This window comes from Pseudopipra pipra, chromosome 9 (assembly GCF_036250125.1).
Source record: "Pseudopipra pipra isolate bDixPip1 chromosome 9, bDixPip1.hap1, whole genome shotgun sequence".
Taxonomy (NCBI): Eukaryota; Metazoa; Chordata; class Aves; order Passeriformes; family Pipridae; genus Pseudopipra; species Pseudopipra pipra.
In genome coordinates, this window is record NC_087557.1 from 6,972,964 (window position 1) to 6,993,884 (window position 20,921).

General features: G+C 42.6%; 1 protein-coding gene across 3 annotated transcripts in view; it reads left to right on the plus strand.

Moving 5' to 3' along the window:
* The window catches only part of MTA1 (metastasis associated 1), a 77,296-nt gene extending 56,390 nt beyond the window's left edge, over window positions 1-20,906 (plus strand). The window contains exons 16-21 of one of the 3 annotated variants that reach the window (XM_064664389.1): window positions 189-341; window positions 1,092-1,127; window positions 6,861-6,872; window positions 11,864-11,895; window positions 14,755-14,906; window positions 19,210-20,906. In XM_064664389.1, coding sequence (XP_064520459.1) covers window positions 189-341; window positions 1,092-1,127; window positions 6,861-6,872; window positions 11,864-11,895; window positions 14,755-14,906; window positions 19,210-19,348 — 524 coding nt within the window. In that variant the 3' untranslated portion in view covers window positions 19,349-20,906. The remainder of the gene's footprint in view (window positions 1-188; window positions 342-1,091; window positions 1,128-6,860; window positions 6,873-11,863; window positions 11,896-14,754; window positions 14,907-19,209) is intronic. The other 2 variants (XM_064664390.1, XM_064664391.1) reach the window with 2 other exon arrangements.
* Window positions 20,907-20,921: the final 15 nt, after the last annotated feature.

Below are 20,921 nucleotides of genomic sequence, written 5' to 3' on the forward strand. Positions count from 1 at the left end.
CGGTGAATTTCTAAATATATGTATATGCTTTGTATCAGTAGCAAATGCAAGTCAAAATTATTGACTGAAATCACTTGAATATAAAGGGAGGTATACTTGGTCACCTTGGAAGCTTGCAGGGTGTTTTCAGATTTATAATTCCAGTATCTTTGCTAATAAAAAAATACCACTTTGCTCTTTTTCAACAGAGTCTCATCCATGTCCTCCGAAACCAGATCCTGCAAAGAGCTTGTCCAGTTCTCTCAACAATTTGACTCCTGCTAAGTTTACGCCTGTCATTAACAATGGGTCCCCAACTATCCTGGGAAAAAGAAGTTACGAACAACACAATGGAATGGATGGTAAATATTTTTCCACAAAATGTATATTGTCTGTATAGGCTTTTCCTTCTGTCCTTTCGGTGTACAAAGAGATGATGTAAACCCACAGTCCTTTATATAAATTCCAAGTTTCTTATTCTTGAGGGAGGCTATTTTTTCCTGTTGTACAAATCGCCTGTCCCACTTCTCCTTCTGGGTGAGACACATGATGTGGACTGCCTGGGAGGTGCATGCACACAAAAGTCGCTGTGCTAGTGGAACTCTGCCTGGCTTGGCCAATCTTGCAACTGGGATAGTGAAGGAGAAACTTGAGTTTTTAAGTTAGTAGTACAAAGAATAGCTTAATAGCTTTTTCCAGTGATGTTTCCTTTTTCTTTTGAGGTTTACAGCTTTTTAACCTGTAGGTAGTAGCTATGCAGTTCCCAGGTGGCTTTCTAATGTGTGGGTCACCTGGCTTTCAGCAAAGCTACCAGGGGCTGCATGGCCACAATAAAGGCAGGCTGCTGCTTAGCTGAAGGAGGCAGAGGAGCCAGATCTGGCATGGCATAAACTTGTTCCTGCCTTGGAGCAAGTGACTCAACAGGGAGGGAGAGCTAGAGAGTTTTTTCTCATTTTTACCTTTAATTTAAACTTTATATGTAGCTTATCTGAAATATAATTACAAACATTTGATATCTGATTGTGTTTTAACATTAAGAACTTTTAAAACTGCTGCTGTTCAGGTTGCTGATGTGATGTTTTTCTCTTTTCTGTTCACTTGTGCTCTATCAGGCAACATGAAGAAGCGCCTGTTGATGCCTAGCAGGGGTAAGACCTTGAAGCTGCGCTCAGCTTATGCTAGGAGAGTGATTTTTAGTTTCATCTGCTGGCTTGTCTGTGCTTTGTGGCTAATGAGTCTGTGTGCACCTTCTGTGTTGATGTCTAAGTGTTCCTTGGGTAACCACTTCCACCCATGGTTATGCTGTTCACCTTTCAGGCTTTTCACGTGCAGGCGACAAGTCGTACAACCCTACTGAAGACACAAAATCCTGTATTCATAATTGATTACTAATTCCTCCAGTTGACAGAGCAGTCTTCTAGCAGTTCTGTGAAACTGCTGGCGGCTGTGATGGTTGGTTTGAAAATAGGTGTTGTTTCACTGACTTTTAAGAAAACAAAGTTTCACGGATCTCGAACTACTTCGAATTCACTCTGACCAAAAGAAATAGAAGACAGTATTTACATCAAGTCTCAAAGTCTCTGTGTTTTCCACTGAGAGTGGACAGTCTCACTGGTGAGAGACTCTCTTCTCTGCTGGCAGTAGAAGATTATTTTCAAAATTTCCACTGCTTAAAAATTAATCTGTTCTGAGTACTGAACAGACCTCAGAAGCTTTCATTCGTGATAATGCAGGAAACGTATACATGATGTCGCTTTACCAACTTCAATGGAACAAACCCATTTTGAATAGTTAGGCTAAACAAGTGTCATTGTGAGACAGGCAAACACAAAAACTTAAGCTTACCTGTTCCCATGAGCTGGCCAACACTGCATGCCCTGATGTTGAGCTTTGTGATTAATGGCTGAGGCAGCGGATGGTTACCAGTATTTACATGCATGCATATATGAGTGCATGTGGAGAATACAACAGTGAGGACAGTGGTTGTTCTACTGTCTGTCTGTCTTTGGGAATTTATGCCTTGATACCACATTGCTGAGTTTTCATGTGCTTTGTAACTTGTCCTTTGGGAAGAATAACAGAGCCCTGCGGCCTTGGTCAGTTTTGCTTCCTTGGAAGCTTTGTCCACTAATGAGGGATGTAGATGAAGAGTAGCTCATTGAATTTCCACAGCTCCCAGTGACTACCTGCTTATGGGCATGGCGGCTGCTCCCTGCTAAATGTCTTCCTCAGCACGGGGACTGCTGAGTCGCTCAGCAGATGATGCACTTGTGAAGCTCAGAGATGTTGTGGCCCAAAGGAGGGAAGTAGAAGAACAGATCCTTCTCTCAGGAAGGCTCTCTCTGCACTTAGCACTGGACTTAATAACCCGAGACGATTCTCTGGAAATGGAGGTTTCTTATTTTAGTGTTCCAAGATACAGAACACTGCTCGTATAAGTATTTGATTAGATACATTTCAGTCATAACTGTGGCTGAAGCAGTTTGCAAAAAGATTTTGGAGGAGTACCTGTTCAGGCTCCTCAGAATATGTGTTTCTCTGAAGCAGATGTGTGTAGCTGTGCAGATCTCCCTGAGCACCTGCTGCTTTACCTGCTCAATCTGTTCTCAGCCAGCCACTGAAATACTTGCAGTAGTACTTGTCTCTGTAACTGCTAGGTAGGAGAGTAGAGTTCAGTCCCAAAATCTGTTTACCTGCTGAGGGAGTGAGTGTTAACTGAATATTTTTGTGAGCAGTTCAGCTTAAACTTGTTGGTTGAGATTTATTTGTGAATGTAGAATGTTTGCCACGCTGCAGTTTGACATCTGAAATACTTCCTGACCCTGGGTTGCTGGAAGCTTTGCCAAGACAGGGAAGGAAGGGAACCACCTGCAAAGAAACAAAGTTTAAAGAACTTGGATCGAGATCTGCTGGGCACAGGGAAACAGATGGTGGAAGTTTGGTGGATCTCTTTCTGTCCTGTTCCCATTTTGTGTGTTAGTGCCCCTTAGCACAGGTTCCCAGTTGCCTTGCATGTGAGCTGGTAAGCCTTGCTGGCTGGTGGGCATGGCTAACACTGGTTTCCTGCACCATACAAGAAGTGGGATCGTGGTGCTGAGAATGGAGCCATATAGGTTTATAATCTGGGAGGGCTCTTGGCAGGAAGGGAGAGGAAGAGCACGAGTTGAAACTGTTCAAAAGAAGCAGCAAACAGCAGTGAGAGTAATGAAGCCTTTTGACCGGAATTTAGGAGCCAGCAAGTGAGTTACTATAAAAGGATAGAAATAAACCCATCTATCCAGAATTTTGGATTATAGCTGACCTAAAGTAGAAGAAAGGATTAATGAGGGTGAACTGAATTGGTAGAACTGATCAGATTCTGCATTTACATGGGTCCTATAGATACTATGGGAAATTGTGGGGGTTTCTGTGTTGTGTTTTATGTTTCTCCTCTCCCCTTAGTGATACCCAGTGACATACTGGCTTAGGTCACTGTAGGAGTGTACTGCAAAGAAAAGCTGATGTTCCAACAACTGCACAGAGGCTGAAAATACTATTTCTGCACAAATTTAGGTGCAGGAAGACACTATATCCACCTATGTTGAAGTAGTTTTCAAGGAGATGTTAACCTACTGCAATGTTTTATGGATTATCCAGGTTTTTCTCTGCTTCCTGCTGCTGTGCTGTGTTGGTGGCACCTGCAAGACACCTTACAGTTTGGACAAGTCACTGTGTCAAAGTCTCTGACAGGTGACAGTGGACAGCTGTTGTGGTGGGCTTTAGCTGAACTCTCTTTGCTGGTGATAGAAGTCTTTTGGTGCTGGGCTATTACTTCCAAAATCAGAGGAGAAGTATGTACACTGTCAGTTATGGCTGCTTGCTGAGCTGATGACATGTGATGAGTTTGTAAGGCTTCCTCATGGCCAGGTTGTAAAGCAATATATAATCAAGAGATTTATTTGCAGGAAATAAGCCAAGTAGCAGCTTGTATTTTTGCTAAGTGTAAATCATTAAGATCCATGTTTATGCATGGTAATCACTGAATTTTAAGGAGTACTTCAGGTTTTTCCTTTGGAATTTTGTTGTTTAATTGCTTGGTTTTTTCTGTTGCTACTGTAACTCCAGCTAAGTAATTTTAACTTTTCTTTTTCTGACTCATCTCTGCTTGACCCTTGAGACCTTAACTTTTTCAGGCTTTGAATATGATTTGTCTGGCCAGGCATCTTGAGTTTTGACCGGTGCCTGAATTCCAAGCACAGGAAAATATTCTTAATCTCATCTCCTCACTACCTGCACTCTATTTTATAAGAAGGGTGTAGTCCTTTCATCTGTTTTGTTTTCCTCCTCTGTAAATCATCTTGGAGGCATCACTAGGCATACAGTGCCCTTCCCAGCTCTCCTTCAACATTAGATTAGCATGGACAAATTGCTGCAGGATCCTATTTTTGGAGCATGAAAAGTACAAGGAGTCTCCTAAGCTGTCAAATACAGTGAGATTTAAAAAAATTACCAGTTTATTGCTTTTTCACTAATGTTCTGGAGCTTGACTCACAATCTTCACCATGAAACTTCCCCTAGAGAGATAGAGAGGATGTTTTATGTTCTGGAACCTGTTTAAATGATTCCTTACACCTATCCAGTGTGGGATCCATGTGGTACTTGTCTATGCAAATTCCTGCTGGGGGAAGGGAGGGAGCTTTGTTAGATTTTTATTTTTTCTCCCCTCTCTTTTATACCATGTTAGCTTTCATGTAATCAAATTTGTTTTTCAGGGTCATCACATGCACTCTAAAATTGGCAGAAAGAGGGAGGACATGAATGAGTAGCTGGAATAAAGGGAAGGCTTTTCCCAGCAACAAACTTGCATTGATAACATGGTAGTGGATCGAATGCTGAAAATTGGAGAGGGTTTATAGAAGAGCTGTGAAAACGGTGAAGGGACTGGAAAACACACTGTATAATGGAAAATGCTTTTACCAAAGTGGAAGTTGTAGATGTTTGTCTCTGCTGACAGGAGCAGCAGAAGTATAATAATAGAGGGCTTTTTGTCTAGCTGGGAATCTAATAATGAGCTGCAGTAGCCAGAAGGTACAGTAGAAAAATTTTGGCTGGAAACAAGCTGCAGATTTTTGAGCGAGGTTAATTAACTGTTGGAATACCTTGCTTCTGCTGCTGGGGATTTCTAAACCCAAATGGAATGTCAGTCCAATTTAACGTATTCTGGTTCATTGTCTCTCACCTCGTTTTTGGGAAATGTGAATGAACTTCTAGAAATTGAAGCATTCATCAGCCTAGCATGGCTTTAGTTCAGTTATCAAGCATGACAGTGGAAAAACTGTTCTTGAGCAGAACCAGCTATTGAAGTGGGAAAGTAGGGAAGTTCTGTAACATCAGCTATGTGAGGGACCAGAATTACCTCAGAGTTTTTTTTCCAGCTGACTTAGACCTTGCAGAAAATGCATCAAAATTCTGCCTTTATCAGCAGTGGCCCCAGTTGTCCTTCCAAAGCTGAGGAGGGTGTATTGGTCCCTTAGTGAAAAGTGCTATACAGGGGGTATGGGGCAAAAGTCCTGGCCTTAGCTGTTGATATCCAAACCACAGTAATGCTGACTCATGACAAGAGAGAAAATGTTCAGTGTTTTTTACTGGAATGACTGTTTCTTGCCAGCAGCAGGGAGGAATGGCAAGTTGCTTGAAAAGCTTGTGCCTGTGCAACTTCCTTGCCTTAGGTTATTTGACAAAAGTACTGATTATTTTTGAGAATTTTACTTAGGATTTTGTATTCAGATGTTAGGTGAAATTTTTTTCGCTTGCCTTCAGTTTAGCTGTGATACTGTGTTTAGTTTCTTTTGGTGTTATGGATAAAGATCTGAAAATGAAATCAGCAGATGGGCATCATGCTCTATGGATCAGCTACTAAAAACTATTTTATCTAGGAGCAATGGGATGGAGTAAGGTGCAGATGTTGACTGAGTGAGAGGCGAGTGTATATCCCAAGGCAGTGGTAGAGAGCAGGTGTAATTAATGTGAGAGGAAATGAATGTGTAACAGTGCAAGGGCAGAATTGCAAAGTCCCAGACAGTACAAAGCCTGAATTTGTAATTGAGTAGAATCTACCTATGTGACACATATCATTCATATATATATATACACACACACACACATACACACACATGTATGTATATGATGTATAATGCTCCTAACTCTAAGAATAGTGAATAATTCAGTGCTTTCTAGTTTACATAGCTTGGATCAGCAAATCCTAAAGCAGTGAGGTGTGCATGGTTTTGTTGCCTCTTTTTAACCACTTAGTGTGTTACAGCCAGGCAGGATATATATGATGCTCTTTTTGGAATGCGAGTGGATAGTATTGATTGGCTCAACTGTGAGACAGATGGCAGCTCTCCATTCTCAACATCCTTGTCCAAGGGTAGCTGCTGACTTCTTGGAGTTGGCTGTCACTATCCAGAAAGTATTAGCAGGGTCCTTGAAGTACTTGTAGCAGGAGGTACAGCTTTGCATGAACAGACACATCTGTGAGGTGGTTACAGTAAATTAGTGAGACCTGTTAGACCAAGCATTTTAGGAAATGCTGTCCAAATCCAGTGAAGTTAATATGCAGGGGTTAGTGGAAAGAGGTGGGTAACAAACCAATACTTACTCATCCAAAATTAAAGCCACTCTTTGCAAAATCTCTCATTTGGAGTTACTGTGTGTTTAATGTTGTCTTGGGTTTATCTGTGCAACAGAGAACTGTGATCACTTCTGTGTTTCTTTACAACCAAACCAGTCTGTATATCTCTATTTGTTGCATGGGGCTGGGCTGTATTCTGAACTACATCAATCTTTCCCTTTTTTAACCTTAAACCTTTTTTTTCCTTTTCCTTTGCCAATCTTGGTAGGAACTTACCTAGGTAAGTAAATTGCAAATTTAACATTGTTTTTATGTACCACAGAATTTGAAGGAAATGTTAGTCTCGGTGGTGTTTGGTACAATTTATGTTCTGTTCCGCTTGTTGCACTTGCATTCCTGAAAGTTTGTAGCCTCTGATTGTTAGAAGGTGGACACTCAGTCTGCTCACAGCAATAACACATTCTTGGTAGTTATAAGAAAGGGAGGGGTGCTAAAGTGTTCTTGTAGGCTTGCAAAAAGTGTATGTATGTATATGTCAACACACTGAGACTGCCTCAAGTGAACCAGTAACCTGGAATTGAAATCCTTGTTCATTAAGCCTCATTCATGCATGAATTTTTATATTTTTTTTCTAGCTTGCTCACAAATATGATACTGTTGATGTTTTTGTTACTGCTGGGAAGGATGAAATCCCAGGAGGAGGATTCCTTTTGGAAAAGGAACATGCATATAAAGAGTGTATGGATTTTTGAAAGGAATGTGTTTTAGTGGAGTAAAGTTGCTGGTTGTGAAAGTGTACATGAAATTCTCTACATTCACTGTGACTGGAGATGCACTCATGAATCTTGCTGCATATTGCATGCTCTGCATGATACTTCTCGTTGGTAAACAGAAGGTAAAAAACAAAATGCCATCTGACTAATTGCTTGATGAAGGACCCATATTTTTGTGTGTGGTAGATACTCTGAAGACTGAAGTTAGTAACTTTGCATAAATATAAATTTAACAACTCCAGGTTGTGTCCAGTGGCTGGAAACTGGGCTACTCTTCCTCCTTGGTACTTGGGTCAGTTTTGTACAGACTTGTGTCGAACTATGAAATGGACTGTAAATATCCAGCAACAGTGTTGTATGTTCACACATGGAAAAGCACTGGAAGGTTTCTACCCAAGCAGAAAATTGTCCATGCTTCAGCTTCTTGAAACTTGCTGTAGTAACTTCATGGGAACATCCCTGCACTCCAGCCTGTGCTGGGCACGCTGCCGAGGGTTTAGGCTCTTCCGCTTCTGAAAATGGCAGTTGTGTTTCGTGTGGTGTTGGCAAAAAAGCAGGCAGAAACTGAGCAGTGGGAGTGATTTTTGTATGCTGCCACTGAGATGCTGAGGTCCTCTCTCTAGAGTCGCAGGGGATGGGACTGGATCAGCAAAGAGCATGTTTAGTGTCAGGCTACCAGTGGGAACAGATGTGCTGGATTGCTTTCCGTTGGGAAATGAGATTCCACCACTCCAGTCGATGTTGTTGGGTGCCACCTATCCCCTGCTCCCTCAGTGTGCTCTTGGGGTGGTGCTCTAATTGCTGCTGGAAGTTTAGGTACTCTCTCATTCAGAATTTTTATTTTAAACAAATCTGAACGCATGAGATTCAAATGAAATGGAGAGTGTTTAGAAAAGGAACGGGTTGGTTGACTGAGAGGTAGTTTCCCAGTAGTAGCAGACTTGTGTTGCTGTTTGTGGTAGTCTTTCCCCACCTGTGCTTCCTTAGGTGAAAGTATATTCATCTGCAGCTTTGATACTTCAAGAAGAAAGGATCATTAGGGCATAGCAACCTGCTGGACTGGTTTTCAGCCAAAATCTCTGTGATTGTGCTTATGCTTGAGGAACAGTTCTGAGGTCTTTGGCACTAAGTTGTGGGGAGTGAAAGCCTGCTCTGAGGGTGTCAGTTAATCTCTGTACAGGGATTAGATGTTTTATTACCATTTCAGTAACAATGTAGAATCATCTGTGGCAAAGGACATTTATGATTCTCTGCAGCTATACCTTCAGTTTGTCTTCATTTTTTCCTCTGGTGCTTCCTCTTTATTTCAGAGACTGGCAGGAGGAATTGGATGTCAGGACATTTTCTCGGGCCTTGGGTTCTTTTCAGTGCTATGGAAAAAGCCCTCAAACATTTAATCTGGAGTTTTCAGAGTATATTTCAATTTCTTTGGCCACAAAAGAGTGGAAGACCTACTTACAGGCACAACTGTAGACCTTTACACTTTGTGGTTTTAAAGGTTTGGTCAATCCTAAAAGCTTCTTTTGTTGTTTGTGTATTTCTGTGTCATTTGGAGGAGGTCAGTGTTGTTTCTGATGTGGAGCTGTGTAAATTCAAGCAGTTGGACCTTAGATTATCATTTTAGCCCCCCAAATGATCTTCTGATGTGGATAAGGTGAGGTTTGCCTCAAAACTTTCTGCCCCATGGCTTCTCTAGACATTCCACCGTAAAATAAAGTTGGACAGGTTTTTTTTCTTGGAGAGGAGCTGCCAAAACTGTTGTATTCTGCTGCTGATTTAAATTCCTGTGCTGTCTTACTTTTAACCTGCTTGTGGATGCATGTGTGTGAGACATCTCTCTCTCAAACCTTGATCTGTGAAAATGGAGCAGGCACGTGGGGCAGGTCTGAGTCTGAGATGGTGAGTTACCTGTCTGTACCCTGCTCACCCAGAGACAGAGGATTGGTTTAGTTTGCAGAGGTGTCTGCATCTCACAGACTTCATCTCTCACACAGAAGCTACCAAAAACTTTTGGGTGAGAATCCATTGTTTCCAGTACAGATGCATCCTGTTGACTTGCCAGCTGTTCTGCAATGGGTTACAGATGTTGTGCTGTCTCTCTGCATCTCTTTGGTGCATAAAAGTTGCTCATTTAATAGCAGTGCTTTGGCTTCATATGCTTTTACTGTAATTTTTTTTTAATTGCCAAGTGAATAAGATCTTTTTAGTGCCTGTTTTCATTGTTTCAGACTTCAGTTATCGAAGTGTGACTAAAGGGAAAATTCACGGATTAATTCACTAAGATTAACATGCTAATTGATATCTTACTGCTGTGATACCAAGAGTATAAATTGTATTGAAACTGTAGCTTTGTTTTGTGTCCTATTTTACTGGAGCAAAAAGTTGTCATGGGCAGCTTTATGCTAGAAATGGCAGATTGGGAGTGAGGTGTGTACCCTTTGTTAGCACTGCTTCTCTGCTGTTTGAGGGCTCTGAAGCTTTGGGGCTCAGAGCAAGCAGCACTTCTGCTTAGCCTTTGCTCAGTTTGCATCTCTCACTTCTCCCCATGGAATATTCTGGGTTAATTGTGGTGCTTAGGAATAGCACTGCTTACTGTCTGTCATACATCCAGCAATAGTCATCGCAGCAGCCACGTATCAGCTGCTTCTGTAGCCCAGTCTTTTTTGGCATCAGGGATGGTCTTTGTACAAGAAAAGAACTGATCTGGACTGCAGTTAAAACAAAATGTGTGGCTTCAGTCCAGGGACTAGCATCAGTTGATTTACATCTCTCAGAGCTCCTGTGAATGGAGAAAACATTATCTTTCAGTTATGGAAGGGGGAAATAAAAGATGAGTGCTGGAGCTTAGCTCTTAAGCTGACAGATTCTGGTTGCATCCTGCTGGCTGTGCTGTTTCCCAGCATCCGTGGAGCTCTTTGTCCATCCATCTCAAACGGCTGCTCACAGCTGTGTTTTGGATGCAATTGCTGCTCCCATGTAAAAAGGAATGATTATCTGGCGCCTGCATTGCCTTTGTCAACATCCAAAGGTTGTTATTGGTCTTTTAATTTGGTGCCTGGTACATCTGTCCTACAGATTTGGTGGAAATCTTTTTGGCAATTACTTCTTCTCTCTGGATACTTAAACACAAAAATGCAGCAAAAACTGAAACCATGTGTCTACCCATTTGGGGTAGCTGACAGCATACAGCTACACAGAATGCTAAATACACTTGATATAAACTGTCGATTTTAATGTGGTGTCATGATACCCAGTGCTCAGAAAATGTCCCCTGTTCCGCCTTCCTCCCTCCTGATACACTGCTGTGGCCTGTGTTTCCTGTCATACCTGATGCAAATACAGTATGTTTGGTGTTACAAAGGAGAACCTCAGGGGACCTGTTGGAATACGGACCATGAGCTGTGAAAGTTCATTTTTGCTGGACTCTTTGAAAAGTTTTGCTCTCTCATCACAGCTTAACTCACTGGCAGTGGGAGGGTTCAAAGGTCAAGCTGTGAAGCTTGCTGTGAATGTGAATGCAGAATTCATAGTGGTACCTTCTGCAGCCAGTGACAGCATTTGCTGATGCCTGTCCTGTAGTACCTGTTGGATTTGATGTACTGACGTGTCAGTTCTCAGACAGAAGGGGATGAGAAAGATGGTTTGGTGCACGGATGTTAATGAAATGCTGTTTCCTGAGAGCATGCATCTTAGAAAACCAAATGGTGCCATGCCATGCTGCCTTACAGCAACACATCCTTCTCCTAAACCCCCAGACCTTTGTTTGTCCTGCAGGGTCTCGTGTCTGCAAAGTGCAGTTCAGTGCATGCACTGTGGCAGTGTGATGGGGCACCCGATAGTGCAGCGAAGCACCTCGACAGACCAAGCTGTTGTGCTCGGTGCTGTAGGGTGCTGTTTGTGTTGCTGGGGAAGGGCTTTGTTTGGTAGCTGGAGCCACTGTGCTCTGTGGCTGATGGAGCTACGCCTGTGGAAGTATTTACTCGTGGTAGGTTCAGCAGATACGCTCTGTTTGCTAATGGCTTGTAGCTGACGTCTGAGCCGAGGGGTTCCCAGGGGACCCCAAGGAGGATGGAAAGATTCTGTTTGTTGCTGTCCTGACAGTGAATAATGCCTTCCACCTTCTCCTCCTTGACGTCAGTAAATTCCTCAAAGTAAAAACAGAACGTCAGATTTTTCCCAGGACCTGGGGAAAACCTTGGATCTGAAAGAGGAGGTGTACTTTTAGTGTCAGTTTGAAGAAGGTGAGAGTTAACGGAGAAAAGACTGGGCGAATGGAACGTGTTTGTAACTTGGGGCCTCTGCTCTTCAAACCATGTTGTTAAGGAAGCTCTTTTCTCAGACACTTTTCTAGGATGGGAGAAGTTAGTTCAGTAGACAGCTCTAGCCTTAGCAAAACAACACAGTTGCAATCATAGCTGCGTGTGTTTTGATTTTGTACTTTTTTCTGTCTTGGAAAAGCAATGGTCTTACCAGCTCTATTCTCTTTCCTGTTTGTTAGGTCTGCCTAACCACGGACAAACCAGACAAATGGTAAGAGAATGTTCATTTAACCAAAACAGGGAAAAGAAGAATTATTAACCCGTGCTAGATAGAACACCCCATTAAACCGTAGTGCTCACTTCCACCTTTGCTGTTTGCAGCTGGTCACATTTCCCAATTAACTGAAAAGTTAAAAAAAAAATAAATTTATTTTTGGGCATACGAAACATCCAATTGGTTAAATACATTTTAAACCTCAAATCTATCTACCTGTTTATCTACAAATGAGATCCTGTTTTGAATGGAACATTTTGTTTCTGCTCATGCAGAAACTGAGTGGCTGTTTACAGCAAAGTTTTGGGATGTGTTTCTAGGTGGAATGTGTTTCCCTGCAGGAGAAAGGTTTAAATGATGGAAGGTTTGTTTGGAAAACAGGGATTTTTGTTTGTTTGTTTGTTTTTTAGGAAGTTGGTGTGCAAGTTGTCTGCTGAGAATGCTTGTATTTTATGTTCCTTTTTTTTTTTTTTGAGTAAAAATTATTCCTAGCCTTTCATCTATTGTGCTGAGTTTAATAAAGGACAGAAGCAAATAGCCAGTCTCAGTGATGTGTCTCTGGCAAAATGCTTTCTCATGAAATTCACCCCAGTGTGAAGGGGCCAATGCAGAGGCTGTGCATCCCCTTTGGCCCTTACATGTGGCTTATGGGAGACAGCTTCAAGCATATTTCCCCCCCGCCCCCCAAATGATCTTCTGATGTTGATAAAGTGAGGTTTGCCTCATTAGCTGAACTGCCACAGTGCATTGGTGTCAGCAGAGTCCCTGTGACACAGGTTAGTCAGCAGCAGGTGTGACTGGTGGTCACTGAACAGCGATCACAGGCATTATTAAATCTGACAATGTTCTGGGACAGTGTGTAGAGTCCTGAGGGGAGGCTACAACTTGAGCATGCCAGGCTGCTTGTAATAACAGAGTATTCCTTTGGTTTGTTCCTTGATCTGAAGTGGTAAATTGTATTCCTCCATGAATTCAGCTTAATTTTGTGTCACTGAGGAGACTGGCTACTTGTTTGTGTCTGCTGAATAAACCAGCTCAGAGCAGTGGGAGAAATCTGTGATGACCTAATACTTTTCAGGTGTTTTAGAGTGAAACCCCCAGAACTGTCTTGATTTCTGGTTGCCTGATAAAATGTGCTACTGAATGAAAAATAAAAGGTCTGCATTTCAGGATGTATCATTTGAAATAGATTTCACTGTGCAGGTAGAGAAAAGGCAACCTGGAAGGACAAGGGTGCCCTTTCTAGGTATTTTCAAGAACGTTTTCCGGAGTTGCTCTCCCGTGTATGTTGCACATGTGGAAAAAATATCCTTTGCAACTTCAACAAAAGGATTTTCTTGGAGAAGCCTGGTGGAGGGAAAAAAAAAAAGCCATCAGAAAAGCTTTTATTTGAAACCTTTTGCTTAACAAATGCCAAATCTAAAAGCAGTTGTTGAAGTATTTCAGTGGTCTGCTGTGGTGCCGAAGTTCTCTTGTTTCACATGGAGCTGGGCAACTAAGAAATTAAATTGTTATTGCACTCATATGCAACAGTTTTAAAGAGCTTAGGATTTTAAAAGGTGGGATTTTGTTTGTTTAGCTCTAAAGCCCTGATGTTCTACAGGAAGCAGATCTTGCTAGAGCAGTTGATTAAGGCTGGTCAAAAAAAAGTCATCTATCATTTTTTATTTTCTCCTCAGATAAAAAATGAAATAGATGCAGGGTTTTGTTGGGTTTTTTCCCTTGGTTGTCAGACTGAAGTTTTCCCTTTGTAAGTCAAGGTGTTAAAATTTGGTTGAGCTTTTGCAATGACGTGATACTTAAGGATTTGAACACCTCACGTCCCCACTGTTCCTTCTGGGGTGGATCTCCCAGTGCAGACATCTCTGACTTACATGCTCAGTTTCCCATTCCGTGGGCAGAAGGGGAAGCCTTGGTGCCTCTGGGGAGATGGTCTGACTTCAGATGAATTAAATTTATACCGGGACGTTTTCTGACCAGCTTTAATTTATTCATATCAAATTTTCTGGGCCTTTATTTTGCATCTTTCCCGACTGTTCAGTGTTACTGATTTCAGTGGGATTTCTCAATGTGCTAATCAGCAGGAAGAGGGGCAGCAGAACTGGACTTCAATGATCAAGGACAACTGCATTTGAGAAGCTTAACACTTTCCTCCCTTTCATCTGCACCTCTCTTAATAACAGTTCATGTTTTTCCAGTTGAGTCAAAGGGGGGTTACTGTGGGTCTAGAAAATTATGCCTTTGTTCATTCGCAAAGCAAAAGTTTTGTTATTGGAAATCTGTTATGGGAAATCTGTGGTGTTCAGTAGTAAAAGGATTTTATTATAAAAGCTGCTAGATTTGTTTTCAACAATGTATTTAATTCTATACTATCCTCATTAAATATTAACCTCCCTAGAACAAAAAGGATATGGGTAAGTTTAGTACCACAGAATAACTGTAAATACTGATTTTTGTGTTTGATTTGCTCTGTAGCTAGATTTCCTTCCCTGAAATCAATAGAGTTGCTCTGGATTTATGTAGTAGCTGAAATCTTAATTCTTATGCTCAATCTTTTGAACTTGATGTCATCTTTCAGACACAAGCAACAGATTATTGGTAATGCCTGCCATTTTATTATTTGTCCTGTCGCTGGAGTATTGCTGTCCTATTGCATATTGAAGGTGCCTAACTTGTATTGCTTGTGAACAATTGCTTATATGTGAATTCTGTGTTCTGGGCCAGAGGGGAAGTATTTATCATAAACTCTCAACAAGTTACCCGAAAACTTTAATTCTCTTTTCCTTTGAGTGCTTTTCACATGCTGCTGCAGGTTTGTTGCAGTCCGTAACTGTACATTTTTATGTATCACGTTAGGGACCAAGCCGAAACTTGCTGCTCAATGGGAAATCATACCCAACAAAAGTCCGATTAATTCGTGGTGGATCCATGCCTCCAGTGAAAAGGAGGAGGATGAACTGGATTGATGCACCAGACGATGTTTTTTACATGGCCACTGAAGAAACCAGGTAGGAAACATGGTCTTTCAGAGGATTTAAGGGGGGAGGCCTTTTGGTTTGTGTGTGCTGCAGCTGATGTTGTGGTTAGACAGGGATCTCATCAGCAGATCTGTTGCTACAAACTGAAGGCAGAGACCACTGTCAGTGTTGAGGTGAGTAAAGGCTGGGAAATACCTCATCATGCACTTGCATTCCAGAGAGAGCAGATTCTTCTTCTTCCAGAGGAGTTACTGTAAGAGATGGGCACAAAGGGGAGGAAGACTGGGATGAGAAGTTCACCTGGTTCAGACCCATCACTTCCCTTGAAGGTCCCACTGCAGTGGGACAGGATTGGGGCCCCCTGGCTCACAGGTGATGCTGTGGAGCAGAGCCTCCTATACACAGAGCTCTGCGTGCCCTCTTGCATGTTGAACTCTCTTGTATTACTTTTCAGAACACCTCCTAGTGTGTCTGGGTACTGAAATCTGCAAGTGACAGAGGGTTTCCGTGGGCTGAGTTGACTCATTTCTTTGGTGGTTTATATTTGCCACCGCTAGTGGTGAGATTTAGCCCCGCAGTGTCCTCCTTTGATGGTACTGCTTCTACTAGTCCCTCTGCCCACAGGATAAAAATAGCAAAAGAAACTCCTTGTGTGAGTTTCACTTTAAACTCTGTTTACAGACTGCTGGCAGAGTGGTAGAAGCTATGTGGCCTGATCCCTAATGCAAATGCTCTCTGTGTATGTTCCCAGTATTATTATTACTGGGAAGGGAGGGAGAGTATCTCCTGGGTGTGGTGAGAAGGCTTGTGTGGTTTCCTCCCAAGAACTTGATGTCTCTCTCCTGGGTGACCTTGAAGAAGGTCAGAGCAAAGCTGCAGCCCTGCTTTCCAGCCTTCTCTGAGAGCAGAGGTGCCGTCTGGCTTCTGTCATGGTCTGAAGCCTGCAGCTATCAACACTTGCAATATCAGTGCCCCAACAACAGAGAAGCACTTACCTTTCTCTCCAGCTTCTTGCAGAGATGGACCTGACAATTACTGGATGTCTGAGCCCTTACAAGTGACTGAGGAGGTCAGGAGTTTCGAGTGCTTTGTCTCTTCCGGTACTGCTAATTTGGCACTACTCTGAGTATTGATTTGTTCAGCATGAAGTGAATAGTCAGTCTTGATATCCCCAACCTCCATCTTAGCCTGCAAAACATGTCAAGTGTCTGTGGGCTTCAACGGTGGGCTTCATAGACAAGCTGAGACTGGTAATGCTGGAGCTACTAATCACTGATGTATTGGATCATCAGATTTCAGGGCAGGAAACACCCTGTAAGAACTCAGAAGAAACATGAAATAAATTTCCCTGTCAGACTTGATCCTATGGACACCTCTAATGCAACTATGCATTTCACACCAGCTCATATCTTGACCATGTCTTTCCCTTCTTTCTGCGCCTGCAAGATGCTGTGAAAGAAAGCAGTGGGGTTCCATATATGATTGAAAATTAAGTGAAAGAAGTTTTTAATTTTCAGGGGAAGCAGTTTCCTTATTCCCATTGCCATCTTGCTTTGATAAAGAGGTACTAGAACCCTGTTTCAGACCTGCAGCTCTGGCAGATTCACATGCCATTGTAGATGCAGGCTGTATGGTCTCTAATTCACTCCTTAGATGCTCAAGGCTTATTTCATAATCCTACATCTACGAAACACTTCTTGATATCTTCATCATCCAACCCACATGAAATACTGCAGGTGTGTGGTAGCAGTGTGTCAGTACAAGGTCCTGCCCTTTGACCTGTACAGAACAGTGAGAATATTCATCAAGTGTGGTGTTGGTTGTGACAACAATTTACTGTAAAGACTCGGAATCATTTGCTCATACAGAACCACTGACTGACACAGGAAAGAGGAGTCCCACAGCAACCAGCACATCTCTAATGAAAATTGTAGTTCAGTGATAAACATCAGCTCAGTAAGATCTTATCTCTTCTATTTAAAAATAGAGAAAGAAAGAAAAGAAAAGAAAAAGAAAAAAAAGTCTTCTTTGTCTGACAGCCTTGCTGCTTAGCTGACTGATGAGTGGTGAAAGGAGATTTTTGGCAGCCTGTTAAAGAGCAGGGAAGCCTGAGCACTGTAGCATTGTCAGCGGCACGGGTTTTCTGTCGGGCATTTCACCTCTAACTTTTCCCTGAACCATCTGCTGCATTCCAGTGTCAAGAATGTAAGACTTGTTTGTGAGCTCTGAAACAATTTGAGCTTTGTGTTGGCTCCGTAGCAATCAATCTAGCTGCAATATCTGCATATCATCCTCCAGCTGAGGGTCAGGCTGTGTTCTCAGTCGCAGAAAGTAGGTTTTTCTGAAGTTTTACATGCTCCCTCCTCCCCTTTTTGTGTAGCGCTGTTGAGAACGGTGCTGGAAAACTGGATGGCTCTGAGAGAGTAGTTTGAAAAGCTGGTCGAATGAAAGGAGTAAGTTTCTGCATTCAAGCCTCACAGTAAGGAACTTGGCATTTATAACTTATGCAAGCGGAGGCAGCGAGTGACCTGATCAGAATCTAGAACTGCTGCAAGACATGTTTCAGATGGTGGCGTGGCTAAGAAAGCACATGGGGGTGCTGCAAGGAGCTCTGCTGGCTAAAAGGAGATCAAATGCAGCCAAAAAAGTCTTGGAAAAGTCATTACATCAAGGTTTTATTTTTTTTCTCCCCCACCATCACTTTGCCACCTTGTTCTCTCCTCTCCCTGTGGCCTTCCAACTTCAGAGAAGAGAGAAAAGAGGAACACTGGGCAAACAAAAGACATGTCTGTGTGAGTGTAAGTTCTGTGCAGCAACTTGTCTTGTTCAGTGGGCAAAAAAAACAAGTGAAGACATGACCAAATCTGACAAGAGCCAATTCAAAATCTTCAGCTGGATTTGATGATTTGTCAGTTGTTGTGATGCTAAGGGTAAGTTTTACAGGAGAGAAGGACCACTTTCTTCAGCAACCATCGTATCTCAAAGACAGAAATCATAACACAGTGATAGGCATCAGCTCAGTAAGAATGTATCTCTTCCATTGACAAATAAACCAGACCAACCAACCGAAAAAACCTCAGCAACCAACAAAAGGGATTTTTGGTCCCAGCAATGTTCACTAACCAAATTTGGGGGATAGATGGCCGAGATGTGAACTGTAAAGCCCTTCCCCTCAGGTCTCATGCTAAGCCAAAAACTCGTTCCATCAGGAGCCTGCAAGGGAAGGCAGTGCTGCTTTATCAGACCCTCCCTGTTGCCCCAGTTCCTCAGCTCAAGGCTGTGCATAGTGGGTACTGGTGCACTACTCTTGTGAATATTTATTACTTTCCTCTCTAATCTCTATATGCCTTTGACCAGTACGACATCCTCTGTAAAAGAATTCCTCATTCTCATTACACAGTACATTTTTATTGTTGCAGGTTTTTTGATTTTGATGGGGGTTTTTTGGGGATACTTCCTTTAGGTCTAAGCCTGGTATTGACAAAAAGAAACAAGCAGTCATTCAGTATTGTCCCTGTCTAACTTATTTTGGTAATTTTAAAACTTTGGTATATCCTCTCTCCCTTTTCTCTGTCTCTTTTGCTTTCTCTCCATATGGAAAACTGCTTCCTGCATCTGATAAGACTTGCTGCCAGTCTTGTAACATATAGGGAAATCCTTAACAAATGCGAGATATGAATATTGCCCATTTTTGGGTTGGGCATACATAGTGTGGAAGAAATAAGAAGAGGAGACATCCTATTAGTGTTCTCAGCGGGGGGAGAGGCTGTCACGGAGCAACCCTGCACAGCTCAGCCTTGAGGCACAGCTCCATGTTGTGCTGTGGGTTTCCAGGAGCTGTGTGCTCCTGCTCGGGGCTGAGGAGCAGCAGAGTGCTCTGCATTAGCAGGTGGGAAGTGACCAGCATTGCCAGAAGAGGTTTGGTTGTAACTTGGCTTTATAAATTCACACAAAGCTGCCTCCAGCATGTCCGACTGATGAAAATAAATTCAAAATAAATCGGTGGTATAGAAACGGACTATCCCGACCATTTCACATGTTATATTCACAGCAGTAGACCCTGGTGCTACAAGGCTGGACCAGAATGCCTTCTGCTCTGAGGGGGAGGGATTCTGGAACAGAGAATGCAATTTCCTCATCACTGGGGGGTTTATAAATCAGAAAACCTAAGTTTCCCAGGGAGGACATAGCAAAAAGAACCAGAGTCAGCCTACCCCCTTAGCGAGCAGCCCCTGCATGTGTAGGCCTGGTTTCCCTTGGAGAAAGGGAGAAACCTATGCTGCCTTAGCATCCAGTCTCTGTAATCCCTTCCTTTCTTCCTTACTGTCTGCAGGAAAATCCGCAAGCTGCTTTCCTCCTCCGAAGCCAAGCGAGCCGCCAGACGCCCTTACAAGCCTATTATCCTCCGGCCCATCCAGACAGTGCAGCTCCGCCAGCCCATGAATGATGAACCCATAATCATCGAGGATTAACACACGCTGAGCAGCGCTGCTCCGCACGGCGGCGGATCTGCCCGGCAGAATCTCTCCTCCAGTATCTACTTGAGTTTCTATGGCTACAGCATTGAACTAACTGTTGAAGAGAGGGAACTTTTGAGGAACTGTTTTGCATCTTTTAAACCCTTAAAAGGAACTCAGCCCTGCTCTGAGCCTCTGACCACAGACTGCTCTCTCTCTGTCTCTCTCTGTCTTTCTCTCACGCTCTTTCCTTCTCTTTTTTTTTCTTTTTCCTTTTTTTTTTTTTTTTTTTAATTTTTGGTAGCCTCTTTTCCCTTTTGCTTCTACCCCTTTTGTAGACAGGGGGAGGGAAAGTAAGTTTAACTTATTAAGAGAATGTGGACTAGTACTTTTTAGCTTTGTTTCCTCTTCTGATGTACGAAGAGCTAGAACCCTTCATTTTGTGACTGAGCTCTCATTGCAAAGCCATTTTTATGAGGCTGTGTTGTAAGATTTTTCTTTTCCTTTTTTTTTTTAATTTTGTGGACGGTGCCATTTTTTTATTTCATTTATATTATTTCTTTTGTAGATAAATTTCCAACCTTTAACTGCTATTTGAAAATAGGAGCTGAAAGCCAGCCCCAGGTTCAGCCAGTTTTCTTTGGTCCTGTCCCTTCTGTTTTTTGGATCATTTTGCACAGCCGGTTGTGCTCATGCACAAGACAGAACCAACTCAGGCTGAGAAAGGAGTGAGCTAAGAACTGAAGAACCTTGCAGAACATTACACTAACGTTGTGTGCAGTGGAGGCCAGGCTACCAGAATTAGGTGTCCTTACTGTAGTTGCTCCCTGGGAGATGTGGCCCGTGGCATTTCTCCCAGTAACCAGCAGTTTGTGTGCTGCCTTCTCTATGACACCTGGAATCCTACGTGCTGTTAGGCCACCAAGAGCCAGCAGTAGGCCCAGCAAGTGTAATGAGTTGCTTTGCTCTGGCTCCAAGAGTCAAGTACACCAATGCCCAGGGACATTTTGCTTAGAACTCTGAACCTGTTTGTGCATCAGTGCTTTTGGACACGTTTCCCAGGATGAAACCTGGTTTCTCTTTAATTGCATTACTGTATGTTTCCCGTTTTGAAGGGACTTTGAATTACAGATGGCTTTTCATTTGAACACATTGTGTCTGAAATTAAGTGGTTTTTTTCCCCCTTGACATTTCTTGTGTTTGAGGTTTCTTGCATCTCTTGAACTTCTTATGTATTTGCAAGTCTGTATCATTTCTTTTTCATATGTCTTCTCATGGCAGTGCATTTGCTGAATGCCCTGCTTGGTTTTGAAAGGATGTAAACTATCATTTGCAACTTGTGCTGATCTGTACATGTACCTGCCTCAAGCAGACACAGCATGTAATAACCCCCAAGTCATTCCATATGTGTCAGCGGTGAGATGAGCCAAAGTTGTATTTGGGTTATCACAGTCCAACCGTGATTCTGTGCAACTCTGCTAACCTGCCAGGTTAGACGGAAAGGAATCCCCACAAAATGAAAACAATTCAGTTAACTTTACTTAATAAACCTGGAAAGTGAGCTTTTGTGAAACATCTGCTTTTTGTC